This window comes from Urocampus carinirostris, chromosome 17 (genome assembly GCF_059441175.1).
Source record: "Urocampus carinirostris isolate Australia breed hairy pipefish chromosome 17, RoL_Ucar_1.0, whole genome shotgun sequence".
Classification (NCBI taxonomy): Eukaryota; Metazoa; Chordata; class Actinopteri; order Syngnathiformes; family Syngnathidae; genus Urocampus; species Urocampus carinirostris.
The window spans coordinates 16,335,215-16,358,816 of NC_142365.1; the positions used below are offsets into that span (position 1 = coordinate 16,335,215).

At 37.9% G+C, this 23,602-nt stretch overlaps 1 protein-coding gene across 2 annotated transcripts in view; it reads right to left on the reverse strand.

Moving 5' to 3' along the window:
* Positions 1-2,453: 2,453 nt before the first annotated feature.
* mtus2a (microtubule associated tumor suppressor candidate 2a) overlaps positions 2,454-23,602 on the reverse strand; it is a 49,041-nt gene continuing 27,892 nt past the window's right edge. Inside the window, exons 5-16 of one of the 2 annotated variants that reach the window (XM_088320946.1) lie at positions 19,015-19,179; positions 17,490-17,588; positions 15,420-15,565; positions 13,919-14,044; positions 13,698-13,764; positions 12,100-12,314; positions 11,801-11,906; positions 9,389-9,462; positions 9,210-9,308; positions 6,788-6,907; positions 6,606-6,703; positions 2,454-5,257 (exon numbers count right to left, since the gene is read on the reverse strand). In XM_088320946.1, the coding sequence (XP_088177072.1) occupies positions 4,948-5,257; positions 6,606-6,703; positions 6,788-6,907; positions 9,210-9,308; positions 9,389-9,462; positions 11,801-11,906; positions 12,100-12,314; positions 13,698-13,764; positions 13,919-14,044; positions 15,420-15,565; positions 17,490-17,588; positions 19,015-19,179 (1,625 nt within the window). In that variant the 3' untranslated portion in view covers positions 2,454-4,947. Of the gene's footprint in view, positions 5,258-6,605; positions 6,707-6,787; positions 6,908-9,209; positions 9,309-9,388; positions 9,463-11,800; positions 11,907-12,099; positions 12,315-13,697; positions 13,765-13,918; positions 14,045-15,419; positions 15,566-17,489; positions 17,589-19,014; positions 19,180-23,602 lie in introns of both variants that reach the window. The other variant, XM_088320945.1, reaches the window with a different exon arrangement.

Below are 23,602 nucleotides of genomic sequence, written 5' to 3' on the forward strand. Positions count from 1 at the left end.
TATTTTATTATAATATTTCAGGATTTCTGCTGAAAAGGAAAACGAATTTATATGAAAAAAAATACCGGTGGATAGATGTTTATGAACAATTTTATATATATTGAAGGATTCTTAGAGAAAAAAAGGAAAATGTATATATAAAAATGTACTGAATAATGTCTATACACAGTATTTGTTTTAAAGTTCAGGATATTTGCTAAAATTAAACAAATTAATATTGAAAATATACCGGTTACTGGATAAAAGTTTATGAACAAATTATATATATATATATATATATATATATATATATATACTTATGAACAATATTTCAGGATTCTTGCTGAAAATGACAAAAACAAACAAACATACTTTCCTGCTTATAAAGCACATCTAAAAAAATTTACCAGAAATATGAAATTGAGGCTTATAATCCAGTGCGCCTTATAGTCATAGTTGAGAATATGCATTTAATAAATTGAGTTATAAAATCATAGATGCTAAAGCACTTTTCAAATTTCAAGAACGGCATGAAAATCTGTTTTTCTTTTCCAGACACTTTGCCTCTATTTCGCTTAGATCTTTAGTAGACATTACCGTATTTCCTATACTACAGGGTGCACCCAAAAAAATTGCAAGAAATTCCAAGGTGCGCCTTACAATCCTGCGTGTTTTCTAGTCAAGAAAATACGGTAAAGGAATCCCCCACCCCTTACTCCTTCCTCTTCATAACTTTTCCGTCCTATTCTTCTTCTTCTTGAGATTATTTATGTACAAGATTTTGTTTTCATGCAACGATTAAAAAAAACCGGAATTGAAAAACAGACGGAAAATTCCCGGTAGACGAGACGACCCTGTTGGTTTTGTATTGCATCGTTTTCAGTAGACAGAGTACAAAATGAAATTGGATTTTTAACATCTGAAAGGAAAAATCCCTGAATGATTACATTAGAAAGACATGCGAAAATGGTATTATTTCAACAAATACCTCTTAGATAAAGTACAAACATAATTTTTTTTACTTTTCAGAATCGTTTTGAATTATCATTGCAAAAAAATTAAACCCAAATACCGTGTCGTTAAAAAAAAAGATTTTTAGGGGGAAAAAAAATTCAGTGACTTGCAAAAGTGTTGACCCCCCATCTGTCCCGCCCAAGAAGTTTTCGACATATCGCAGACATCAAAGATGTAGATTAAAAACTGAAAATACTTCCTAAGATTTAGCAACACGTGAGACACAATCGTGAAAATAAATCAAATTCATTTACATTTTATATATAAATGTGGAAAATAGGCGTTGCAAAAATGTTGGCCCCCTTTGAGTTAACACGTTTTGCAACCTTTTTTGAGTATTATGCACGTCTTGAAACAGAAATATTTGCCCATTCTTCCTTACAGAATCGCTCAAGTTAACTCAAAGTTTGATGATGATCTTTTGTGCACAGCATTTATCAAGTTTTTCTCCTCTATCGGATTGTGGTCTGGACTCTAGCTTGTTAGTTTGAAACCATTCCAATCATTCCATTGTAGGTTTTGCTTTATGTTGAGTGTCATTGTTTGGTTGGAAGGTGAACGTGCGTCCCATTCTCAGATCTTCTGCAGACGCCAGCATAATTTCTGACCGAATCGCCCTGTATTTGGCTCCATCCTGCCATAAACTCTAATCTACACAGTCCCTGCTGAAGAAAAGCAACCCCGGAGGATGATATTACCACCACCATGTTTGACAGTGAGGATGGTGTTTTTAGGGTGATGCCCAGTGTTACGTAACTCTTTGCATTCAGCCCAAAATGTTTATTTTTGGTCTCATCTGACGAGAACACGTGCTATTTGTGGCTTCTTGCTAACACCAAACTGGCCTTTTTATGGGATTCTTTTCAAAAGGGTATTCTTCTTGCCACTCCTCTATGAAGGGAAGATTTATGTACGACTAATAGTTGTCTATATCCCTGGTCTTCCAATGTGATCATGGACCTCTTGGTTGCTTTTTTGACAAGTTTTCTTTTTGTTTTGGCAGAAGGTTTGGAGGAACGGTCAGGTCTCTGTAGGTTTGCAGTGGTTCTATGCACTCTCCGTTTTGATATTATTGCTCACACAGTAGTCCAGGAGACGTGTAAATTTTGCAAAATCTTCTTATATCATATTACTGCTTTGAACTTTTTGTGTTCTTCGGTCTTCATAATGCTTTCTCTTCTCCAGTGTCTCCTTTCACACACTTCTGAATCCATCACAGAGCAGGTGCATTGAAATTCAGACGTTGGATTTTTCAGAAGTCATGAGGGAACTTGAGAAAGCAGTGTTAATATTTTTGCAACGCCCACTTTTCAGTTTTATTGTTGTAAATATAATATAAAACGTTGAAATAATTTGGTTCTACTTCACAATTAAGTCTCACATGTTGTTGATTCGGAGAAAATATTTGCCGTATTTTCAGCTTTGAGTTTTAAGCCTGAAATGTGGCTATAGGACAATACTTTCGCTAGCTACTGTAAGCTAACAAATCCTCATCATGAATAAAAAGACATTTTCAATCCCTTCTAAAATTCATCCGTAATCTTAAGCAGCAAAATGGAAACCAGTGGAGAACCGTTCATGGACTCATTGACTGCCATTGAGGTGAATAATCGTCAAAGACGTCTATAGCTATCAATGGCAGCCAATTATATTACATTTCTATCAATACTGTCAAAGGCAATATACTGTACATACATGATGAAGGAGTTGATATCTCTTTAAATAATGTTGACATTGTCCTATTTATATATTTCTCACGGTGAATATGATGTATTTTGACTACCCTTCAAAATAAAACTCAAGGAAATATGAATCTGGGGTGGAATTTCCACCATCTACAGCTTATACATTTCAAGACCGTAACTTTCTTTAAAAAAAGTGTAATAACAAACAAAAATAGAAAGACTGGAAGACATTCACAGTGCATGGATGCAAGAAGAAGGAAGTGGGAGTAAGATCCGGATTTCAAAATAAATTGTACACAAAATGTTGAGAAATCCGCTATAAGAACAACCCCACAATACTATTTGAATTCTAAATGTTTTGTTTTTGTAGAAAATCCGACTGAATTCGCAAGAAATTTGTCGGAAAAGGTAGTTTTTGTTTTTATTACTTCGGGGAAAGTAACACGCTTCAAAATTTTGACGATATTTTTTTGAATTTTTATATTATTTCCTTTCATATAAAAGTGTTGCTGTTATCATTATTACAGCTGTTACATGTTAAACTCTGAAGTGTGTATAACCTGAATTATTTATTTTCGGAAATGATTTTTGACTCGTTTCAAAATAAGTTCGCTGGCTAGCTAACTCGTTATCATAGCATGCTAACATTTTGTTCAACGTTTGCGATTTCGGACTAAGTACAATCTTGGTGAGGGGTACTAACATCCCCAAACCAATTTTCTAGAATAAAAAATATTGAAAATAAATGCTGGTTTAGAAAGTAACTTGAAAGCTAGCTCACCAGTTATCCTTAGCATGCTAGCATTTCGTTCAACGTTTGTGATTCCAGACTAAGTACAATCTTGGTGAGGGGTAATAACATCCCCAAACCAATTTTCTAGAATAAAAAATATTGAAAATAAATGCTGGTTTCAAAAGTAACTTGAAAGCTAGCTAACCAGTTACATTAGCATGCTAGCATTTCGTTCAACATTTGCGATTCCAGACTAAGTAAAATCTTGGTGAGGGGTACTAACATCCCCAAACCAATTTTATAGAATAAAAAATATTGAAACTAAATGCTGGTTTCAAAATGAGTTAGCTAATTTCTTAGCGTAGCGTGCTAACATTCTGTTCAACGTTAGCGATCCCACACAAAGTAAAATCTTGGCAAGAGATTAATATTAATAATAATATCCCCAAAAGATTTTCCAGGATAAGAAATCTGGAAAATAAATGCTGGTTTGAAATTAGTTAGCTAGTTAGCTAACTATTTAGCTTAGTATGCTAACATTTTGTTCAACATTTGTGATTCCGCACACAGTATAATATTGAGGAAATAATGCCTCCAAAATCACATTTCCATAATACAAATTGTGAAAAAAAAGTGCTGTTAAAAAATAGTTAGCTAGTTCGCTACCTAGTTAGCTTAGCATGTTAATATTTTGTTTGATGTTGCTGTCACACACAAAGTAGAATCTTGGTGAGGGATAGTAATGCCCCAAAATCCATTTTTCATATCATGAAATCTTGAAAAAAAAATAATGCTGGTTTCAAAATTAGCTAGTTAGTCGACTAACTTGTGAGCAGGCTAACATTTTGTTCAACGTTAGCAATCCCACATAGGTTGTGTTACTATCACAATTAGATGGTAAACTTAGTCGTATTTGTGTGTCTTTAAGTTTCTTTAATTTACGTTTTTCTGAAATAATTTGGGATTGACTTGAATTTCAGTTAGGTTAGCATGTTATCAGTTTGTTCAACGTTTTGGAAAATCCCTGTTAGCTAAGCGTGCTAACATTTTGTTCAACGTTTAGCGAACCCAAACAAAGTAAAATCTCGAGGAGGGATAGTAAGATCCCAAAATTAGAGTTTCCAGAATAAGAAATATTAAAAGTAAACGCTGGTTTCAAAATTAGTTTGCTATCTAGCTAACTAGTTAGTTTAGCACGATTACATTTTGTTCAACGTTTTCAATATCTCGGTTGGCTTTGCATGCTAGCATTTTTTTTCAACATTTCAAAAGAATCCCAGTTAGCTTAGCATGCTAACATTTTTTTCAACGCTTGATCTCTCAGTGATAAAATTTTCCAAACCGATTTCAAAAACTAGAAAAAAAAAGAAAATAAATGCTGGTAAAATGGCGGAAGTAAGGCGCTTTGTTGGGATGATTTTTGTTTGGGGTATTGAAATTGAAACTCTCTTAAATTCTGCCCTACGTAGAAAACAATTGTATCACCATCGTACGGCTATCGAACCGAAAACACATTAAAATTAGAGATGGTTTTGATCACTGCAAAGAGAGGCAAGGTACCGAATTGCGATTGGCGCTCGCCCTGTGAGGGGGCGTGCAACGGCCCGGCGAGTGATTCTGATTGGCGGCTGGCCTGTGGGTGGGCGTGGCCGGGCCGGGGGAGTAGTGGCAGTGGGTGCGGCATCCGGGGGAGGCGGAGCCATGAAGAGGGGAGGAGCAAGGGGACGACAGGGGGCTGCTCTGAAGACGCCATAGGAGCTCCTCGTTGTTTTGACTCAAACGTTTTTTCTCGACCGTTTCCTTCTCCACCGATTCCTGAAGGTTGGCGTTGTCCTCCGATAGTTGCCTGAAAGATACTCCAGAAATTAATTTCTGTTTTTTCGTTAATTCGTCACAGCACGTGTCGTGTTCCTTGCCACAATTATGCAAATACGCAAAATATTCCACACACCAAGGAATTCAAGAAATTTAGCGTCAAAGTTGACCCATCTGGCTTGTTCGTGGTCGAGCTGTGACGTCATTGAAGGAACACAACTCTTTCAAAATGGCCAATCCCATTAACACAACATGTGAGGCCGGCTCCAAAACAGACAATGATTGTAGTGAACAGTGATTGCATACTGCTCATTTCTGCTTGGAGCTAGTGAAGGATTTTATACATTTGACCATAAAGGATTTTATACGGTTGAATACAAGTTACATTTATTGGGTGCAATGAAGATTTTCACCAAGTAGGGTTAAGTTCAATAAGCAGTGAAACTTCAGGGCACCCTGGTCTGGTAGGAAATATTGTTTACAGGAATGGCGGGAACGGGACGTGAGGCTGATAAGATAATTAGCGCATCCAGACGCGGAGGGGCCCTGATGATGGAGGACGGCTGGCAATGTTTTCAGAAACGCTCTGCTGTTTTGAGTTTTCCACACATCGCGGCGAGGGGGTGTAGCTCACGTTGGGCTTCATTGGCACGCCCATGGGAGGAGCCGGGACACCATCTTGCGGAAAGACGTGGGCCGAGAGAAAAAAGGCTGGAGAACTTCAGAGAGGGGTCCCCGCAGACTCCGACGACACTAATTCGACTAATTCGGCCATATTCGATGGAGTTCACTCAGTTAAATTGCTAATGAAATTAAATCTGCCCCTGTGTGAAAATGTCGGCTGTTCTTGTTCATCTTTTCCATCAAGAAACAAACGCGCATTGTTGAGTGAATGTAGGTTGTGTTTGGTTAATGGAGTCAGATAACTAATTCGAACAATTTGGTAAACGATAAATTTTAATATTGAATTCCCAACAGTAGGCAATTGTGAAATTCTGCTTGGGTTTTATGTCATGGTAGGTATAATTTTTCCAGCTCGCTCCTCGTTAGTGTCGGGACTGCCAAGAGCTTTCCTGTTTTGTATGCTCCTGGTTGGCACTCCTGGGTTAGCGCCAGTTAGCATTTACTGACCACTACCAAGTTTTCTATTCATTTCCTTTAGTATTCCTGAATTCCGGGCACTTTTGAAAAACGTCATTAATTTTTCACGCTTTTTTTTCTACGGAATAAATTGTCGGAGTGAGAACTTGTCCAAGACTGATGATTCCATACTTTTTGCTATGGGTTGTAGTGGAGAACATACCATACTACTGTAAATTGATTTTGAAGTCATTTGTAAACCCTCATCCCCAGTCATAAACATCACGGGTCGGCTTTACCGAGACAAGGTGAGGTTTCTTTCGATGCGGTCTTCCAAATCTTCGTTTTGCTGCTGCAGAACTTTGAGCTTCTCCTCCAGGAAGACGTTCTTCTGGGCCTGCTCCAAATTCACAACACAACCTTAAAGAATTTTCTCTTGCATTTTGATACTTTTTTGTTTGGTTTTTGATTTTGGGCCTACCACTTTTTCCAGGTCTGCGATCTTCTGCTCTTGCTGGTGTATTTGCTGGTTTTTCATTTCCAAAACCTCCTTCAAGCTCCTGAGATCTTTCTCAATATGCTGGTATGGAGCTAAGGCCTCCTGAAATCAAATTAAGAAACACATTCTAGAAAATATCATTTTAAAATATTTGATTGTAAAATTTTCAGTATCTTTGGGGATGCACCATATTTTCAGCACCAGATACTTATGTGCTGAAATTGTTATTTCAGGTTTTTCCGAAAAAAAAAAAAAAAAAAAAACCAGAAAAGAACGATGTTTTTTTGACTTCAATTTTAAGGTGAGGCGAACCACGTGAAGCTGGCTTTCACTCGGGGGGAAGTCTATTGACCACACAATAATTTTATTTTTTGATGGAGCCCTTTTTTTCACTGAAAACAAATTTTCTCAAAAGTTTGTGCGCCCCTCTGCTTCCACATTTCGGTTAGCTGCTAGCCAGCTTCTGGCTAAAATTAATATGCAAACACCACAGAGCTAATCATTTACAATTGAAACGTTTTAATTCATAAACAAGGACTTTGTGTATCACATTCAGTTTGTCCCTGAAGTTTTTGTTAGCTGCTAGCCAGACTTCAGCTAATGTTAACATGCTAGCACTCTGAAGCTAACTACCTACAATTGAGCTCTTTTACTTCATAAACACGGACCAAGTGTCTGACATTCAGTCAGTTCATCCCGGTAGTTTACACTAGCCGGTAGACGGACTTTGAGTAATACGAACATGCTAACGCTATAGAGCTAATTGTCTACAGTTGAGCTGTTTTATTTTGTAAACACAGACTTTGTGTGTCATATTTAATCCGTTTATCCTGAGAGTTTTTGGTACCTGCCAGCCAAACTTTGTCTCATGTTTACTTGCTAACATTTATAACAGTCAATTAGAATTTGAACGCAGCATGACTAATTTTTTACTTAAACCAAACAACTAAGTCTGGGAAATAAAATTGAATTATCACCAACTCGTATAGAAAGTACATAAAACCCTGATTTTATTCATTTTTATTTATTTTTTATCAGGCAATTACAATGTAATATGCAAACATACAACAATGAAACAATGAACGCCCCCCCCCCCCACCTTATTAAACTCCTTTTTAACCCAATAATTAAATCACGTTCACTATCTACTAAGGCAGTGTATCTAACCTCGTGGGTCAGGACCCAAATGTGGTTCGCGGACCTAGTAAAATAATGCTAAGAAGAAGAAAAAAGGGAAGGTTAACGGCACAGGAGATGGCAATAATGCCCTGCTTTAAATTTTATTCACTCAATTGGCGCCATCCAAATTGTGTTTGCGAGGGATTACATCTCATTTTATTGTGATTCTGTGAGCTTTATTTCACTTTTCTTCTCATAATAGCGTGTCCCAAGAAAGTTAGCGATAAGAAGAAGTAAAAGTGGAAAACGATCAAGTCGAAGAAGGCGTCACAGACCAGAAACGGACACAGGACCCTATAGCGCTTGTTTTCTCAGAGGGAGAGCAGGGCTGCTTTCACGATCCCATGGCTAACGAACAAAGGGAGCCGAGGAGGATCGGAGATAGGCGGGAATTACAAGTCAATGGACTGGAAAGCAAAGGCGGTGTTGAGTTCGGAAACGAGGTCGGCAACAGGAGGCAAGCAGGTAACGGGGCGAAACAGATCAGGTAACAGGCAGGCAGAACGGGGCAAAGTCAGGTCCGGAAACAGGTTGGCAACGAAGATCAGGCAGAGAAAAGCAGGGCAGGAACAGAGTCGGCCGTAAGGGCTTACTGAGCTTGTGGCAACAGTTCGCATAACGATCTGACGGCTTCCTCCTGGAAGCCGGGGGTTTGAAAAGAGAGCATCAGCCAATCAGCTGTCCAGGCTGTTGGTGCCAATTAAACAGTCGCAGGTGCTCTCAATTGGTAATCATGACAGAAGGATATGATTGAGAAATACAAAAATATTGTACGAGTGTCTACGATTGAAGTACAGTAAATGGTTTTAAAAATATTATATTTCATTTTTTTTTACCATTATATTGATCTTTTCTACACAACTAAGTATTATTGTTGTTTTTGGTACACTTCGGGTACAATCTTCTTCTAGTATGTGGCTAATTAAAAGCAGTTGTAGGCGTATATGTAAAAGTTGTTTAGGTTTAGTGGGTCATTTTGTTTTTTGAAGTAAAAAGGTGAATAATTCATCTCTGTTTTTAACCACACAATCCTTTTATTCAATAAATTTGAGAAGTTCATTTTTTATTCCTGATTTGGGTTGCAGCTTGTCATTAGGGTGAAATGGTGGGTCCTGAAGTCAGACCAGTTAAGAAAAACTGTCCTAGGCTATGTTCAAATGGAGCAAGAGCAGAATATTAATAGAAAATTATGTTTCACATGATTAAATACGCCAGATCGACTCACAAGCATGTGTTGGTCGGTGGTCTTCTTTAAGGCGTCTTCGAAGCGTTTGGCTTTGTCCCTCAAGCTGCTGTTCTGAAAGCTCAGCGTGTCCACTTGATCCTGAATGAAACAAACGGGAACGTTTCAGGAACAAGACCGTTTCATTCCGGCGTGAAAAGGAACGTATGCTCAAGGCAAACCTGAAGAGAAAGCCTGAATTTCTCAAAATCTTCCTCCAGCAGGATCTTCTGCTGCTCGTGAGCTTTCCTTAAGTCTGAAACAGTCGGGCAGAAGGACTTTAAGGGGGGAAATGATTTACAGTAGACCCTCGGGTTATGCTGACCTCGCTTTACGACGTTTTCAATTCGTGGTGTTGAATTATATGTTTTTTGACCCCTCTTTACAGTATTTTCCTGACAATACCACATCAACAACATACAATTTTGTGTTCCCCAAAATGGTTTAAAGGTAATTTGATAAGTAATGTCTCAAAGATGCCTCACTTAAAAAACACTGGTCTGCTAATGGTCATGAAAATTCCGATATGCTATTGGCTGAACTACCTCCCACAATGCATTTCTAGTCAAGTCATGTTTATTTGTATAGCCCTTAATCACAAAGAGTCTCAAAGGGCTGCACAGACCACAGACTATATCAAACTATAGACTATTATGACACCATCCCCTGATCTAAAACCTACATGAGGGCAAGGAAAAACCCCAAAACCTCAACATGAGGAAAAGAAGAAACCTTGAGAAGGGACCGCACATGAGGTAATCCCCCTTCCAGGATGACTGGTCTGCTAATGGTCATGAAGATTCCGATATGCTATTGGCTGAACTACCTCCCACAATGCATTTCTGCCTCTTTGCTCGGTTCAGAATGTTGTGTGCTTCAAAAAGATTTCATAGACCTGTCAGGTTTTATGACCCCACAATTCATGGTGTGGAATTAGATGTTTTTTTTACCCCTCTTTAGGGTACCCCCCTCATACTACATGAACAACAAATTCTCAGAATATAGCTGTACAGCAGACACTGGGTCACAGTGATCCCATTTTACGACATTTTCACTTTATGGTATTAGATGTATTTGACCCCTCTTTACGGCATTTTTCCCCACAATACCACATCAACAACAGATAATTTTGTGTTCCCCAAAATTAATAAAGGTAATTTGACAAGTAATGTCTCAAATATGCCTCACCTAAAAATGCTGGTCTGTTAATTCTCATGAAGATTCCGATATGCTATTGGCTGAACTACCTCCCACAATGCATTTCTGCTTCTTTGCTCGGTTCAGAATGTTGTGTAATCAAAAAGATTTCATAAACCGGTCAGGTTTTATGGCCCCAATGGATTCATTTATGACTTATGATATATGACTCATTATGTAGTTGTGATGTATGCTTGTCATATGCATTATTGGCATGATTATCATTCCTTTATGAATCATGAGTATTTTATGAGCCGTCACATCTATGAAAATGAATTAGAAAATTGTGACGTATGGCGGTCATTATATTCATTCTTTGCATTCCCTAATTAATTAGGAGTTATTTATGACCAGCTCAGAATCACTTGTCATATATCGTTCATAATTCATGAAGGAATGTCACGAATGTGAGGTCGTTAAACAATAAAACTTGACCGGTTTATGCCACTTTTGACAAAAGCTAAGAATGTTGTGAGCAGGGTTGGGTAGGGTTACTTTAACTTGATTACTTTCAATTACTTTTGGATTACTCCAATACCAAATATGCCAATACAAGACAAACGAAACTAAATATGAATAAAATTACTAAATTTTGTGCAGGCTTGGGGAGTAACGGAATACACGGAACAGCAAAAATTATGTTGGCAAGCTGTTTGGATTTATTTTCTCTTTGTTTCTGTCGCATTTTATGTTAGTTTTGCCGGAGATCAAAGAGATCAAAGCCAGGAGAGAAAGCTTACCACGTGTTGTGAGTCATCATTTTATTCATAATTAGTTTCTTTTTTCTTTTATTAGCATATTTGGTATTGGAGTAATCCAAAATTAATTAAAAGTAATCAAGTTAAAGTAACCCTACCCAACCCTGGTTGTGAGTAAGTGTCATGCAATACTGTATTTTTTCCACTGTATTTATTGACAATGGTTCCCAAGGCTTGCCGTGATGCTAAAGGTAAAATCAAAAACACTATAGCCATGGAAACTAAGCTTGTGATGACCAATAAATATAAAGAAGCCACCAAGTTTCCAGTTAAATGGTTGTAACCACTCAACTATCAGGAATATTAAAGCAAGAGCATTACAATCCTCACAAGTGGAAATCAGTTTCATTTATAATCCGCCTCTGCGTTCACCTGCTACTCCATCGTACCAGCTCAAGTAACTTTTCCTATAACACATTGTTTTTATAATGTTGTTAAACCATAAGTAATACTTTAGTATACACTATTTTGCTAATATGTTTCTTTGGAGTATTGGGCGTTGAGAGTTAAGTAGCAACAGTTTGTATTCCTCTCTATACGTCAATCTCACTTTGCAATCCTCACATTTGAATGGATTCATATGTTATCCCAGGGGGGAGGACTGTCTTTAATTTTTTTTCAGGTCAGCTTAAGTCATACCTCGCATGGTTCGGGCATGTTCTTCATGTAGCGTTGCCAAAGTGATGTTATGCATGTCTCTGAGCTCTTGAACAGCTGCCAGGTGCTGAGCACTCATCTCCTCCACCTGCAAGACAAACACCAGGGACCACAGACCACTTTTTGTATATTTTTTTAATTTTTCAGAATGATTTTTAAGAAGCGGAAGCGCTTTACACTTTCAGTATTTGTTTGAAGCTCTTTGTTTCAAGAATTCAAGAGCAAATAGTTGCCCGCCCCTGCTTTAGTCTGTACGTGGTGAAGCTGTGCCACATTCTGACCTGCTCCTGCTGCTGGGTCCTAAGTTCCTCCACCTCGGAGCGATGTTCCTCTTTCAGGTGTTGCGTTTCTTCCGAGTGTTTCCTTTGTAAGTTCTCCTCCACGACGGCCAGTTCCGACTCCTGCTGCCTTCGCAGTTCCCGCATCTCTCGTTCCACCACCGATTCCATCGCCGATTTCTCCAGCTGAATCCGTTCCCGGTCTGCGATGTTTGACGCTGAGATAGAAGGAACAGATTTTGACATAATTGAAATTGCTCTATTTTTTTTTTAATATTGTAAAATATTCTCCAGAGATCTTGGTACCTGATTTACTCCATTTAAGATGTTTGATCAATGTCTGCAGATTCCTTTTGTGTGCACTCACTTCCCTCTACATTCCTAATATTCCATTTTGGATAAAATGCCACTTTTGGAGGAGTTTTTCAGACTTTTTGAACAATTTGATTTTTAACGCTAAATAAACATAACAGCAATGATATCATACTCAATGATCATTTCAGCCTTTCAACTTAAAAGTGCAGAAAAATATTCTTTGTTATTAAAAAGATGATTATTCTTATTGGGTTTCATTCTTTTTTTAGAAAAAATTGATCTCTTTGAAGTACATGTTCATGGTCTCCGTTTTTTTTTTTGCTTGATGAACATAAAGCGATAAGTTTATTCTTTATTTGATATTGGACATGAATGCAAAGGATGTTTTGTAGGATGTGTCACGGTTGCCATGGCGCCCAATTGGCCCCGCCTGTGTGGCGCCAGCTGCGGCTCATTGACAGTTTGGTTTTCCGTCTGTTTAAGCTCAGTGCTCTCATTCTTCCTTTGTCAGTCCGTCAATGAACCTCTGCCTCGCAAGATGTGGGTAAAGACCTGGTCCTTTTTCCTGTTAGTATATCCTGTCTGGTATTGTTCCCGTTTATTTTTGTCTGTTTAATATCGGTTTCCAGTTTCGATCCCGTCTATTTTTGTCCTGTTTATTATTCTCTCCAGTTTTCATTCCCGTCTAGTTTGTACTGTTTATTTTCAATATCCTGTTTCATTATCAATCCTGTTTGTCCCGTCCTGTCCGGTAATGACCCCATCTGTTCGATATCTACTCTGGCAATTGGTATCGATCTTGTCGGCCTCTGGCTTCCTATCATCTCTTGCCCGACTGCTACCTCAAGTGCATGACTCCCCATTTCCCGTAAAATAAAAGGCTTGTGTGAGAGACATCACGCGTTTGGGTCCTGATCCTGTTCCGGTTCTTGACAGGATGCCATTTCCTTTTTTTTTTCACCAAATATTGTGCACAGGTATTTGTCGTTTTAACTATTATATCAATGTCACAATTGGCCATTCTTGTTGCTGGTCTTAGAGTTCCACATCCTCTAGGACTGATTTGTTTTTTGTAACCTTGAAAGTTTAATAAAAAGAGAGGCCTCAGGGGAGAGCTGCAGAACAGGTATGGAATTCTCTTATCTGAAGGCTTTTTTCCCTGTCCTCCTTGCAAGTTCAAAAATCCATTCATGTCTTCTCTCCTTATTTTGAGCGTTTAATTGTTTAGGTTTACCAGTAAGAAGCTGAGAAAATGTAATTTTGTTTTTGGAGACGTAGCAACTCACCTAATTGCCTTTTCATCTTTTGTGCTTCCAGGAATAAGTTGCATTCTTTCTCTTCCGTGCTTTTATTCTGAAGGGAAAAAGTCGCAACTCATTATAAAATCATTTTGATTGAGGAACTTACCGACATCAGCATGGGATTCCTTTTTTTTTATCAAAATGGTCAATGGTCCTGTTTGGATGAGGCTAACAATGCTAATCAACGGGACACTCTATTGCATCACCTTGAGGACGTAATGTCGAGTGGTGACGATGAAGGCTTCCAAACCCAAGGTGGTTTTCTTCAGTTCTTCCTGAAGACTCCTCAGCTGCTTGTCTTGCTTCTGGCAACGTTCTCGAAGCATTTCCAGCTAAATACAGAACACGAGTGTCAGTGTCCCGTATGTTCCGGACTATAAGGCCTGATTTGTTGCCATTTCCTTGCCACTTTCCTCATGTCTTCTGTTACCATGTCAGTTTTTTTTGTTATGGCCACTTTGTTAGCTTTAATAATAATAATAATAATCATGAAGCATTGTACTTGGAAGCCAGGGTTGGGTAGGGTTACTTGAACTTGATTACTTTCAATTACTTTTGGATTACTCCAATACCAAATATGCTAATAAAAGACAAAATAAACTAAATATGTACACAATTATGACTCACAACACGTGGTAAGCTTTCTCTCCTGGCTTTGATCTCTTTGATCTCTGGCAAAACTAACATAAAATGCGACAGAAACAAAATGAAAATAAATCCAAACAGCTTGCCAACATCATTTTTGCCGTTCCATGTGTTCCGTTACTCCCCAAGCCTGCACAAAATGTAGTAATTGTATTCATATTTCGTTTCTTTTGTCTCTTATTAGCATATTTGGTATTGGAGTAATCCAAAAGTAATTGAAAGTAATCAAGTTAAAGTAACCCTACCCAACCCTGTTGGAAGCGCCTTTTAGGACACTCAAGGCCACTGCATATATAGTAGGACACAATAATAAAGCAAGAATAAAACAAGAGTAAAATAATCAAGTAATAAATAGCAAATAAAACACAGTAGAGTGAAAAAGGGGCGGCATGTGAGGTAGATGGTTAACAAAAGGCAAGTCTGAAGAGGTGAGATTTGAGTCCGGATTTGAAGGTGGACAGGGTTGCAGAATTTCGGAGGTCAGACTATAAGACCTGGTTTGTTTTTGTTTGCTCTCGTTTTTTGGTTAATAAATCCAATCCTCTGTTGAGTACCGCTTCCCTGCATTTGGGTCCAACTGCAAAATGCGACACATGGTGCCAGAATGGAGAAAACAAAAAGTCGTCCTGAAAGATGTAAATAAACTCAAAGTCTGATTTATCATCAGATCCATCAAAGAGTTCAACACCTCATTGTGTATTATTGGGATTATTCATATTTTTCAGGAAGAGCCATTGTCTAACATTCGTTTCTGGCACCGTAGTAATAGTGTGATGATGAGATAAAATCAAATGCCTTTTTGTTTTTGTTATGTTTTTGTTTTTGTTCTCACTGGTACTACTGATCAATCCTTGCACTGAAATATACCAAAAGTCTATGAAACGCACATTGGTAAAACACGATAGCTCTTGCTTTAATTATTGTCCAGTGTGCCTTTATATATATAAACAAAATATAACAAAAGGTTATTTTTGGTAAGTACGTCTTTTAATCAATTACGCCTCATAATGCAGAAAATGCATTTTTTGATCCCAGCAAAGACTCGTGGGTCTCGGATTTCACCTCCTGATGTTGTTCCTCCTCCTCTTTCTGTTTTGCTTTTGTTTCTTCTTCTCGCCGCTTCGCTTCTTCTTTCTTTTGTGGAGATTGGACGGAAAAGGGGATCTGACCACCAGCCGGACCTCCCGTGGGTCGATGGTCGGAATGGACTATAGACAAGAGAAACTGGCAATGACATATTTCATTGAACAATTGGCTAGATACATATTTGTCTGGACTTGCTCGATAGCTAGCTAAATAAAAGGTCCACCAGTCTTCATATAGCAGTACTATTTCCACTACAGTACTATAATTCATACCTAAAGAACGTGAATAACCGTCCATGGCAAGGAACAAGTTTGTGTCATTGAAGTGCATAATCGTCAATAGCAGTCAATGTGTTGATCAGAGGTTCTACATAATGTATTAAAAATTTTAATAGTTGTTAAAAGGAATAATAAATAATGGATGAAATGATCAACAAAAAATATTTAATAAATGAATGAGTATACCGGTAAATAGAAATATAATTAAAATAAATAAAAAATGTAGCTGGAAAACAAATGATAAATATTTGAAAAAGCCAAATCAATAAAAATAATATAGAATGATAGACATGTTTTAAAAAGGGAAACCAAGGCTAAAAATAAAATGATACAAATAATAATAGTAAAATACAATGTGAAATACAATGAAAATGATAAAAAAAGATACTTAATGTTGCAGAAAGCATATAAAACATTTTTGGAAATGTAAAGGGGAATAATTTCAAACGAAAACTAAAATAAATGTATAAAATAAAATAAAGTGAGAAATAAAAAAAGGTAAAATAGAAATCAAACATTATCACCATTTAAAATCAACAATAATAATTATGCATAAATTATGTAAATTTATGTATAAAAGTATGGGACAAGAATATAATGAAAACATTAAAAAACAAATATAATGAAAAGAAAAACAAAGATACATTGGCAAATTGAAATTGATAATATTGATTTGAATGAAGGTAAAGTTGGAGGGAAATAAAAAACAAAATGAGAAAAATAATAAAAACCAGAAATTCATTAAAAGATAAAATAATAAATACAAATAAATTAAAATCGATAATTGTAACAATAATATTAATAATAATGATACAGTTAAAGTATGGGGGAAAAAATAAAAGAATGAAGAAAAAACAGAAAACCTGAAGCAAAGAAAGAATATTAAAAAAAAAGGGAATGTGCGGAATGATATTATCCAAATGTCATGTGTGCAATCACATTTCTCAAAAAGTCTTGCGAATAAAAACATGTTTAAAAAAAACCTATTAAAGAGGCTCAGTATTGTCCTTCTGGTCGTTCTGTACACAACCTCAATTAATGAGCTCCCGTTTTGTATTCATTAGCGGACAACGATTGCAAAATACTTGCTGCCACCATTAATTTTCTTGAGCGACAAGCGCTGCATTGGAAGTGTCATGTCCGGATGAGCAAAAATCCCTTTGACACATCTCCTTTCTTTCAAAGACAGATAACCACATCATCATCGTTTCAATTTCAAATTCCGAGTTAATGCAAACAGACTGTCTGCCTCCATCTTATCGTTAGCCGGTGGTTTCCGTGACAACCGGTGCTAGCCTCCTGCATTATGAGGAAAAAATCCCTTTGAGGGCTGTGGGGCGTGAAAAGGGGCTGGACGGGGCACATGGGACCCCATTATTGAAGGCCAGAATAAGGGATGGAGCAAGCCGAAAATGGGACAAAACACATCCTAGGATAGGGGTTGGCAACACAAAATGTTTAAAGAGCCATATTGTACCAAAAAAAAAAAACCTTTGGAGCTGCAATAAATTTAAAGCTTTATATAAGCCTCATGAGGAAAGCAACACATAATTTAAATAAATACTGTATATATATATCAATATTCATTGGAAAACGTAATAACAAAATAATGAGAGAAAGCTTCCTAATCTGACTCCTTCAACTCAATTTTGCCAGGGTTGTGAATTTTCTGCTTTGTCTTAAAAAAATTGGTTACCAGGCAGAAAAAAATGAAAATGGCTTCCCCAAGTTGTAAAAGGGAAACAAAAAGATAACAGAGACAACTGACCTGGCGACTGAGGTTTGGGCGGCACAACTGCCAGCCTCTTCGGGGAGGAAGGGAGGGAACGTGGAACTTCTGAACTCCGTGGGAAATCTTTTCTCACAACTGATGAAAAAAATACACGAATAAACGTTATTGTATGAATGTTGTCGCACTCCTGTTAACATACAATAGTGAAACGAGATTGGAGGGCTTCTTTCAATGCAAAACAAGGCAAACTAAAAAGATACAAGTGTGTAACAAAATAAAAATATTAAAAAAAGACTATTAATATTATCTATGTACAGTAGAACCCCGGAATACTGTGCCCCCCACCTTATAGCATTTTTACTTTTAAGTGTGGAACAGGATTGTCAAAATCAAACGGACGGAAGGCCAAATAAAAAATTTGGCTGCAAGCCGATGTTGGCTGATCGACTGTTGACAGTTTTTCAAAATGGTGCCTAAATAAACCTCCTCAAATCCTTACAACTATGTCCCAATATAAAACGTATCTGTTCCGATGTGTAAAAATGATTTCCACTTAAATCAAATAGCAAGTTGGTCCACCGAGTTGGTGGCAGCCATAACAGAAATCAAACGTTTATGGTAATTGGTCATGAGTCTTTCATAAGGCTGTTAAGGAATTTGGGCCTTTTCTTCTTTGCCAAAATGTTTCGAATCTGCCACATTGGAGGACTGAAAAGAGACACACAAGAACACACAATGTCATCTCACATATACCAAAAAGCATCTTGATTATCCTCGAGTTTTGGAGAAGCATTCTGTGGACAAATCAGTCAAAAATAGAACTTTTTGGAAGGTGTGCAGCCCGTTATATCTGGCGTAAAAATGGCACATCATTTGACAAAAGGAACATGATGCCAACAGTAAAGCATGGTGGAGGCAGTGTGATGGTCTAGGGCTGATTTTCTGTCTCAGGATCAGGACAACTTGCTGTAGTTGACGGAATAATAAATTCTGGTGTTTACCATGAGATCCTGAAGAACATAGGTTTGTGCCCTCAAACTCAAGCACTCTTGAATCATGCAGCAGGACAATGATCTCAGACACACAAGCAAGTCCACCTCTGAATGGGTATTCAAAACCAAAATGAAGGTTCTGGAGTGGCTATGTCAGAGTCCGGAATTAAATTCGGTTAAGATACTGTGGTGTGACCTTAAACGACAGTTCATGCTACAAAACCCTCCAGTACGGCAGATTTGAAATCATTTTGCAAAGAAGAGTGGGCCAAAATTCCTCCACATCATTGTGAAAGACACATTACCAGTTAGCGAAAACATTTTATTTCTGTTATCGCAGCCAAAGGTGGCCTAAGTGGTTATTAGGTTCAAGGGGCAATTACCTTTTCACATCGGACCAGATAAGTTTTGTTTTTTTGTGCCTTAATAAATGGAATCAACATTTCCTTGTATTGACTTTGTGTGATATTAAAATTGGTGATCTCAAACATTTGTGAATGATAAATATGCAAAATACCCAATATTCTCAAAGGGGGCGAATACTTTTTTCACAGCAGTGTTTTACTGACCCCCAGGCGAGCTTCTGGGTTGAGGGGGCAGGAATCTGCGCGGCAGTGCCGGGGTGGACGGCGGCTGAAGGCTGTTGGCCCGACAAGGCGCTCCTCTCTGGTACTCGGTGGACGGAAGAACCCCCGTCACTCTGTGAAACGGGGGATCCTCGCTCACGCTCAGACCTGGAATAGACAAATCAATACATGAGCTTTTCCCTTGGTTTGGGGGTATTTGTATGGCTATTTACTGGTATCATGACAAACCGCTGTTGACGTGATAGGTCTTAGGACTACTGTATTACAAAGGAATGCATTGCAGATTGCAATACTTTTGGTTATTAATTCATTCAGTGATTTAATAACCAACGCTGGCATGTCCAAAGTCTGAGCTGGGGGCCATTCAAGGCCCGTGGTCAAATTTTTATTGGCCCAGAGCCTCCCTTCAAACATTAATAACAAGAGGCCCCCCAGTAATGTTGACCCTAGTATAAAATACATTTTGTGCATTAAAAAATAATAACAATTACCATTTCACCAGAATATGGTAGAAGCCCTTTGGTCACTTTGTGGTTTTCTGTAATTCTGCTATTTACAACATGAAAAAAGGAAAGTTGACTGTGAGGGCCGAATGTATGCACTGAAATCCGAAACAACTGCACAGCAGCACTTTTTGTGAGACCCTGCGACTCAAATGAAAATCCTACAAAGGCAATTAATGAGGTTGCAACGCTGACAATGCAAACCTTTCACAAAAGCAGGTTCTCACACATTTCCAGCTTACCAAATCTGGACCGCTTTCTGGAAAGTTTGGACACCCCTGCCCTAAATAAATAATAATAAACACATTTTTAAAAAACTTTTTCAAAGGTTTGGCGTAGCTCATCAGTAAGTATCAAGCTTCTGGGAATTATTTCAGTATGAGTAATCACCACTTCTTAGTTTTGCTAAATGTAGGCGAGTGAGTAGATGTAGTAAGGCAATGTGGTGAGAAAAGTGATTATATGGATAAGGAGAGACGCTTCAACAGAGCTTTTTAAAAAAAAAAATATGACAGTCCATTGCCATTATCAGTGGAGAGAGGGATGACGACTTGTGTACATCTCTAGGAATGTGATCGCCATGGTGACCAAAATCGTGGGAACGTGTCACCGAAAAGATCGGGCACTGAAAAGCTCTTGCGGAGTTCATGCATCGGTTATGCATACGTTCAGTGTTCTTGCAATAACATGGTGTGTTGCCTGATAAGTGCCATTGTGTTTATGGAAAGCATTCTTCACATATTGGAGGTATCACAAATGCAAAAAAAGTTCTGCTTAAAAAGCTTCCTTCCAGAAAAAGCCGTTTTCCAAGAGGTTTTCTTGGAAATTATTTATATTAAGAACTTTGGCAATAATAATAATAATAATAATTTCCTTGTATTGTCATTCTGTGTAACAATGTACACAGAACGAAATGTCGATTGCACCTGACCCGTTGTAGCGAGCCGATGCAGCCGCAGCAAAATGTTCACTGTTTGGAATTGGCCGGTTCCAAACAGGGCGTGTTGCCCCAAAAAAACTGAATGTGTCACGGGACCGGACCAGATCGGAGGCAGGAGGCAGGAAGGGTGAACGCATTCGCGTTAACGATCAGTTACTTTTATTAAGGAAATAAAAGTCGTCCAACACTCAGGGACAAAATCAAAAACAGGCTTACAGGCAAACAGGAACTCAGACTAGGAAAACTTTACAAAACAGGCTTTTACTCAGAACGGGCAAGTACAGGTTTCCTCAAGTCAAACAGAACAGAATAATGCAAAGTAATGCAATGAACCCGCAACCGGCAACCGGCAATCCCCAAAACCCGCCCTTAAGAAGCACACACGCAAATTAGAAAATCTGCTACAGCTGGTGCCAAGGGGGCGGGGCCAGCCGGTCGCCACGGCGACCATGCTGGACATGACAGAATGCAGTAATGATGGCACCGAGTGTGAGAATTCTGAATTCCTCCTCACGAAGATATTCTCCCTATGGTGTATATACTAGCTTGTAAACCGAATTTACAATGATAATACTAAAATCAATGGGGTCAGCGCATATTTGATTAAACATACACAATAGAAAAATACAAATATTCAATGAAAAGATCTCAAATAATTGACAAGCACCCTTAATAAAAAAAAAATACTGTTCTTGCATTCTGCTAATCAGAAGAAGCCCTTTCATCATTAGATGAAATGTTAGAAGCATGTTGCACGATTAATATGTGAACCACAAGAGGACACTCGAAGACCACTCTATATTTTTCAAAGGCAGTACGATAACCATATGGAGTATCATCTAATTTTACAACGCAGTTCAAATTTCTGGCCGCTTTGGGGTTTGTAGGTGCTCCTTATAGTCCGTAAAATACAGTGTTGTATATCAGTTTTGCGCCCGACGCTGGTCGTGACTGAAATTCCTAGTTGGTGGAGCAACAAGGGGATTGACGGGCCTGAAAACTGGATAGCAATACCACTGTCTAGCACCGTTATCACATCTCTGCTGGAGACGCTGAAAAATGTGTGTTAGATGGGGGTGTTACCGGGTGGGGGAGGCCAAGGTTAAAGCTGCATAAATATATCATAAATAACGACCTGGAAAGATGGATCCGACTGCAAGTTTAAGGAAAAATAAGCACAACTTGCTTTTCTAAAGATGAAAACACGTTTAGGTCTCAGAAGTTGGATTAAAAATACTTACAATTTGATGTTTACCGCCAAGGACGTAGTTTGTCCCATTTTGGACATTTTTTTAAATTGGTTCTTGGGGACAATGCAATATATAGAAATACCAAAATAATGTTGTTTAAAACTTGTTATTTATGTCACGATGACTGATAACCTGTGCGGGCTCCTTTGGCGCCAACTGCTTCGGACTCTGATTGGCTCCCTGTCCCTATTTAAACCCACTCCTTTCTGTCACCTGTTGTCAGTCCGTCTGCGAACCTCAGTTTACTCTAGGCAAGCTTTTCGACCCTGACTCACTCCTGTTTTGCTCCCGTCTGTTTCCCGGCTTCGACCCGTTTTTTGATCTTGACCACGTCTACTCTCCTCTCCTGGCTTTCAACTCGTTGCTGATCCCGACCACGTATTTTTTCTGTTCCTGACACCGCCATCGCTCGCCACGGAAGCGACCTGCTTTCCGTGACCATCAATCACCGGATTGTGTGTGCAATCCTTTCCTTTCTTCCCAATAAAACAGAAACGTAACTCAAGTGGGTCCTGTCTACAATTAAGGACTGTACAAATAAACTTGACGTGACTTGAATAAAAATAATAAAATTCCAGGTCAAAGAAACGCAAAAGAAACTTAAAAATGGGATTAAAAACAGGTAGATGTTGCAGTTTAACAACTAAGTATTTTGGCCCATTTTGGGCCTTTTTTATTTATACATGGCAACAACACAATTCAGCATAATATTGAATTTAAAAATAACCAGGTGAAGTTCAGCTCAATGAAACTTAAAAGATAAATCTTGAGGTATTAACAGTTGGATTAAAACAGGTAGATTTTGTTTATCACCGATGACAAATTTTGTCCCATTTTGGGCCATTTTTATTGATAAAAGGGATGATACAATTTAGCAAAGTACTTAAAAAAAGGCTATTTTCTGTATCTAACTGTAGTTGCTTGGCATTGATGTAAAAGGAGTATAAAAAAGAGACAACAAAACAGTCAAAAGCAAAAAGAACCAATGTAAAATATAACCAAAATATTGGATAAATCTTTCACAAATATCAAAACAAATAAAAAAAAAACAAAGAATTGGATCAAGTGGAAATTAAGAGACATATTTTAGTTTTAATCCACCCGCTTCTTCCTCCTCTGCATTAACCTGCTCCTCCACTGTACCAGCTCAAGTCGCATGCAATGTAAATCCAATTTAATTTTTTCTTGTACATGCATATGATTTACAATGTTATTTAATAATTTCTATTATTTCTAATAATTTATATTGTGCAGAAGTCTTGGGCAATAATTACAAAAGTTCACTACAGCCCCTTTTTATCCTCCAAAAGCGTGCAATTAGAACCATACACAGGGTAGGATATCGAGATCATACTGATATTTTATTTCTGCAGTCCAAATTATTATAATTGGATGATTTAGTAAAATTTTTCATTGCACAACTGCTATTTAAGGTCAACAAAAACATAGTGCCAGAAAACATCCATAAATTATTCATTCGTATATGGGGAAATTATAATTTAAGGGGCTGTGGTAAATTCATAATCCCAAAGGTGAGAACCACCAGGAAAAGTATGTGTGTGTCTGTGTGTGGAGTCAAACTTTGGAACAATTTACAAGACAAGATCAAACAATGTCCAACTATTCACTTGTTCAAATTTAAATACAAAAAACATTAACTGGCGGAATACAGAGATGAAGACAATGGGGTATGAGTGATACGAGAGATTGTGAATAGTGCGTCTAGAACTATGGTTAACTTTGTGTTATTGTTGCTATTGTTATATCATTATTAATAATTTCTCACACATAAATAGTACTGACTATTATAATAAGTTGCTATTGTAATGTTTATTTGGTATTGCGGGGGTGTACAGCTAGTTAGCAACGGTTTGAAT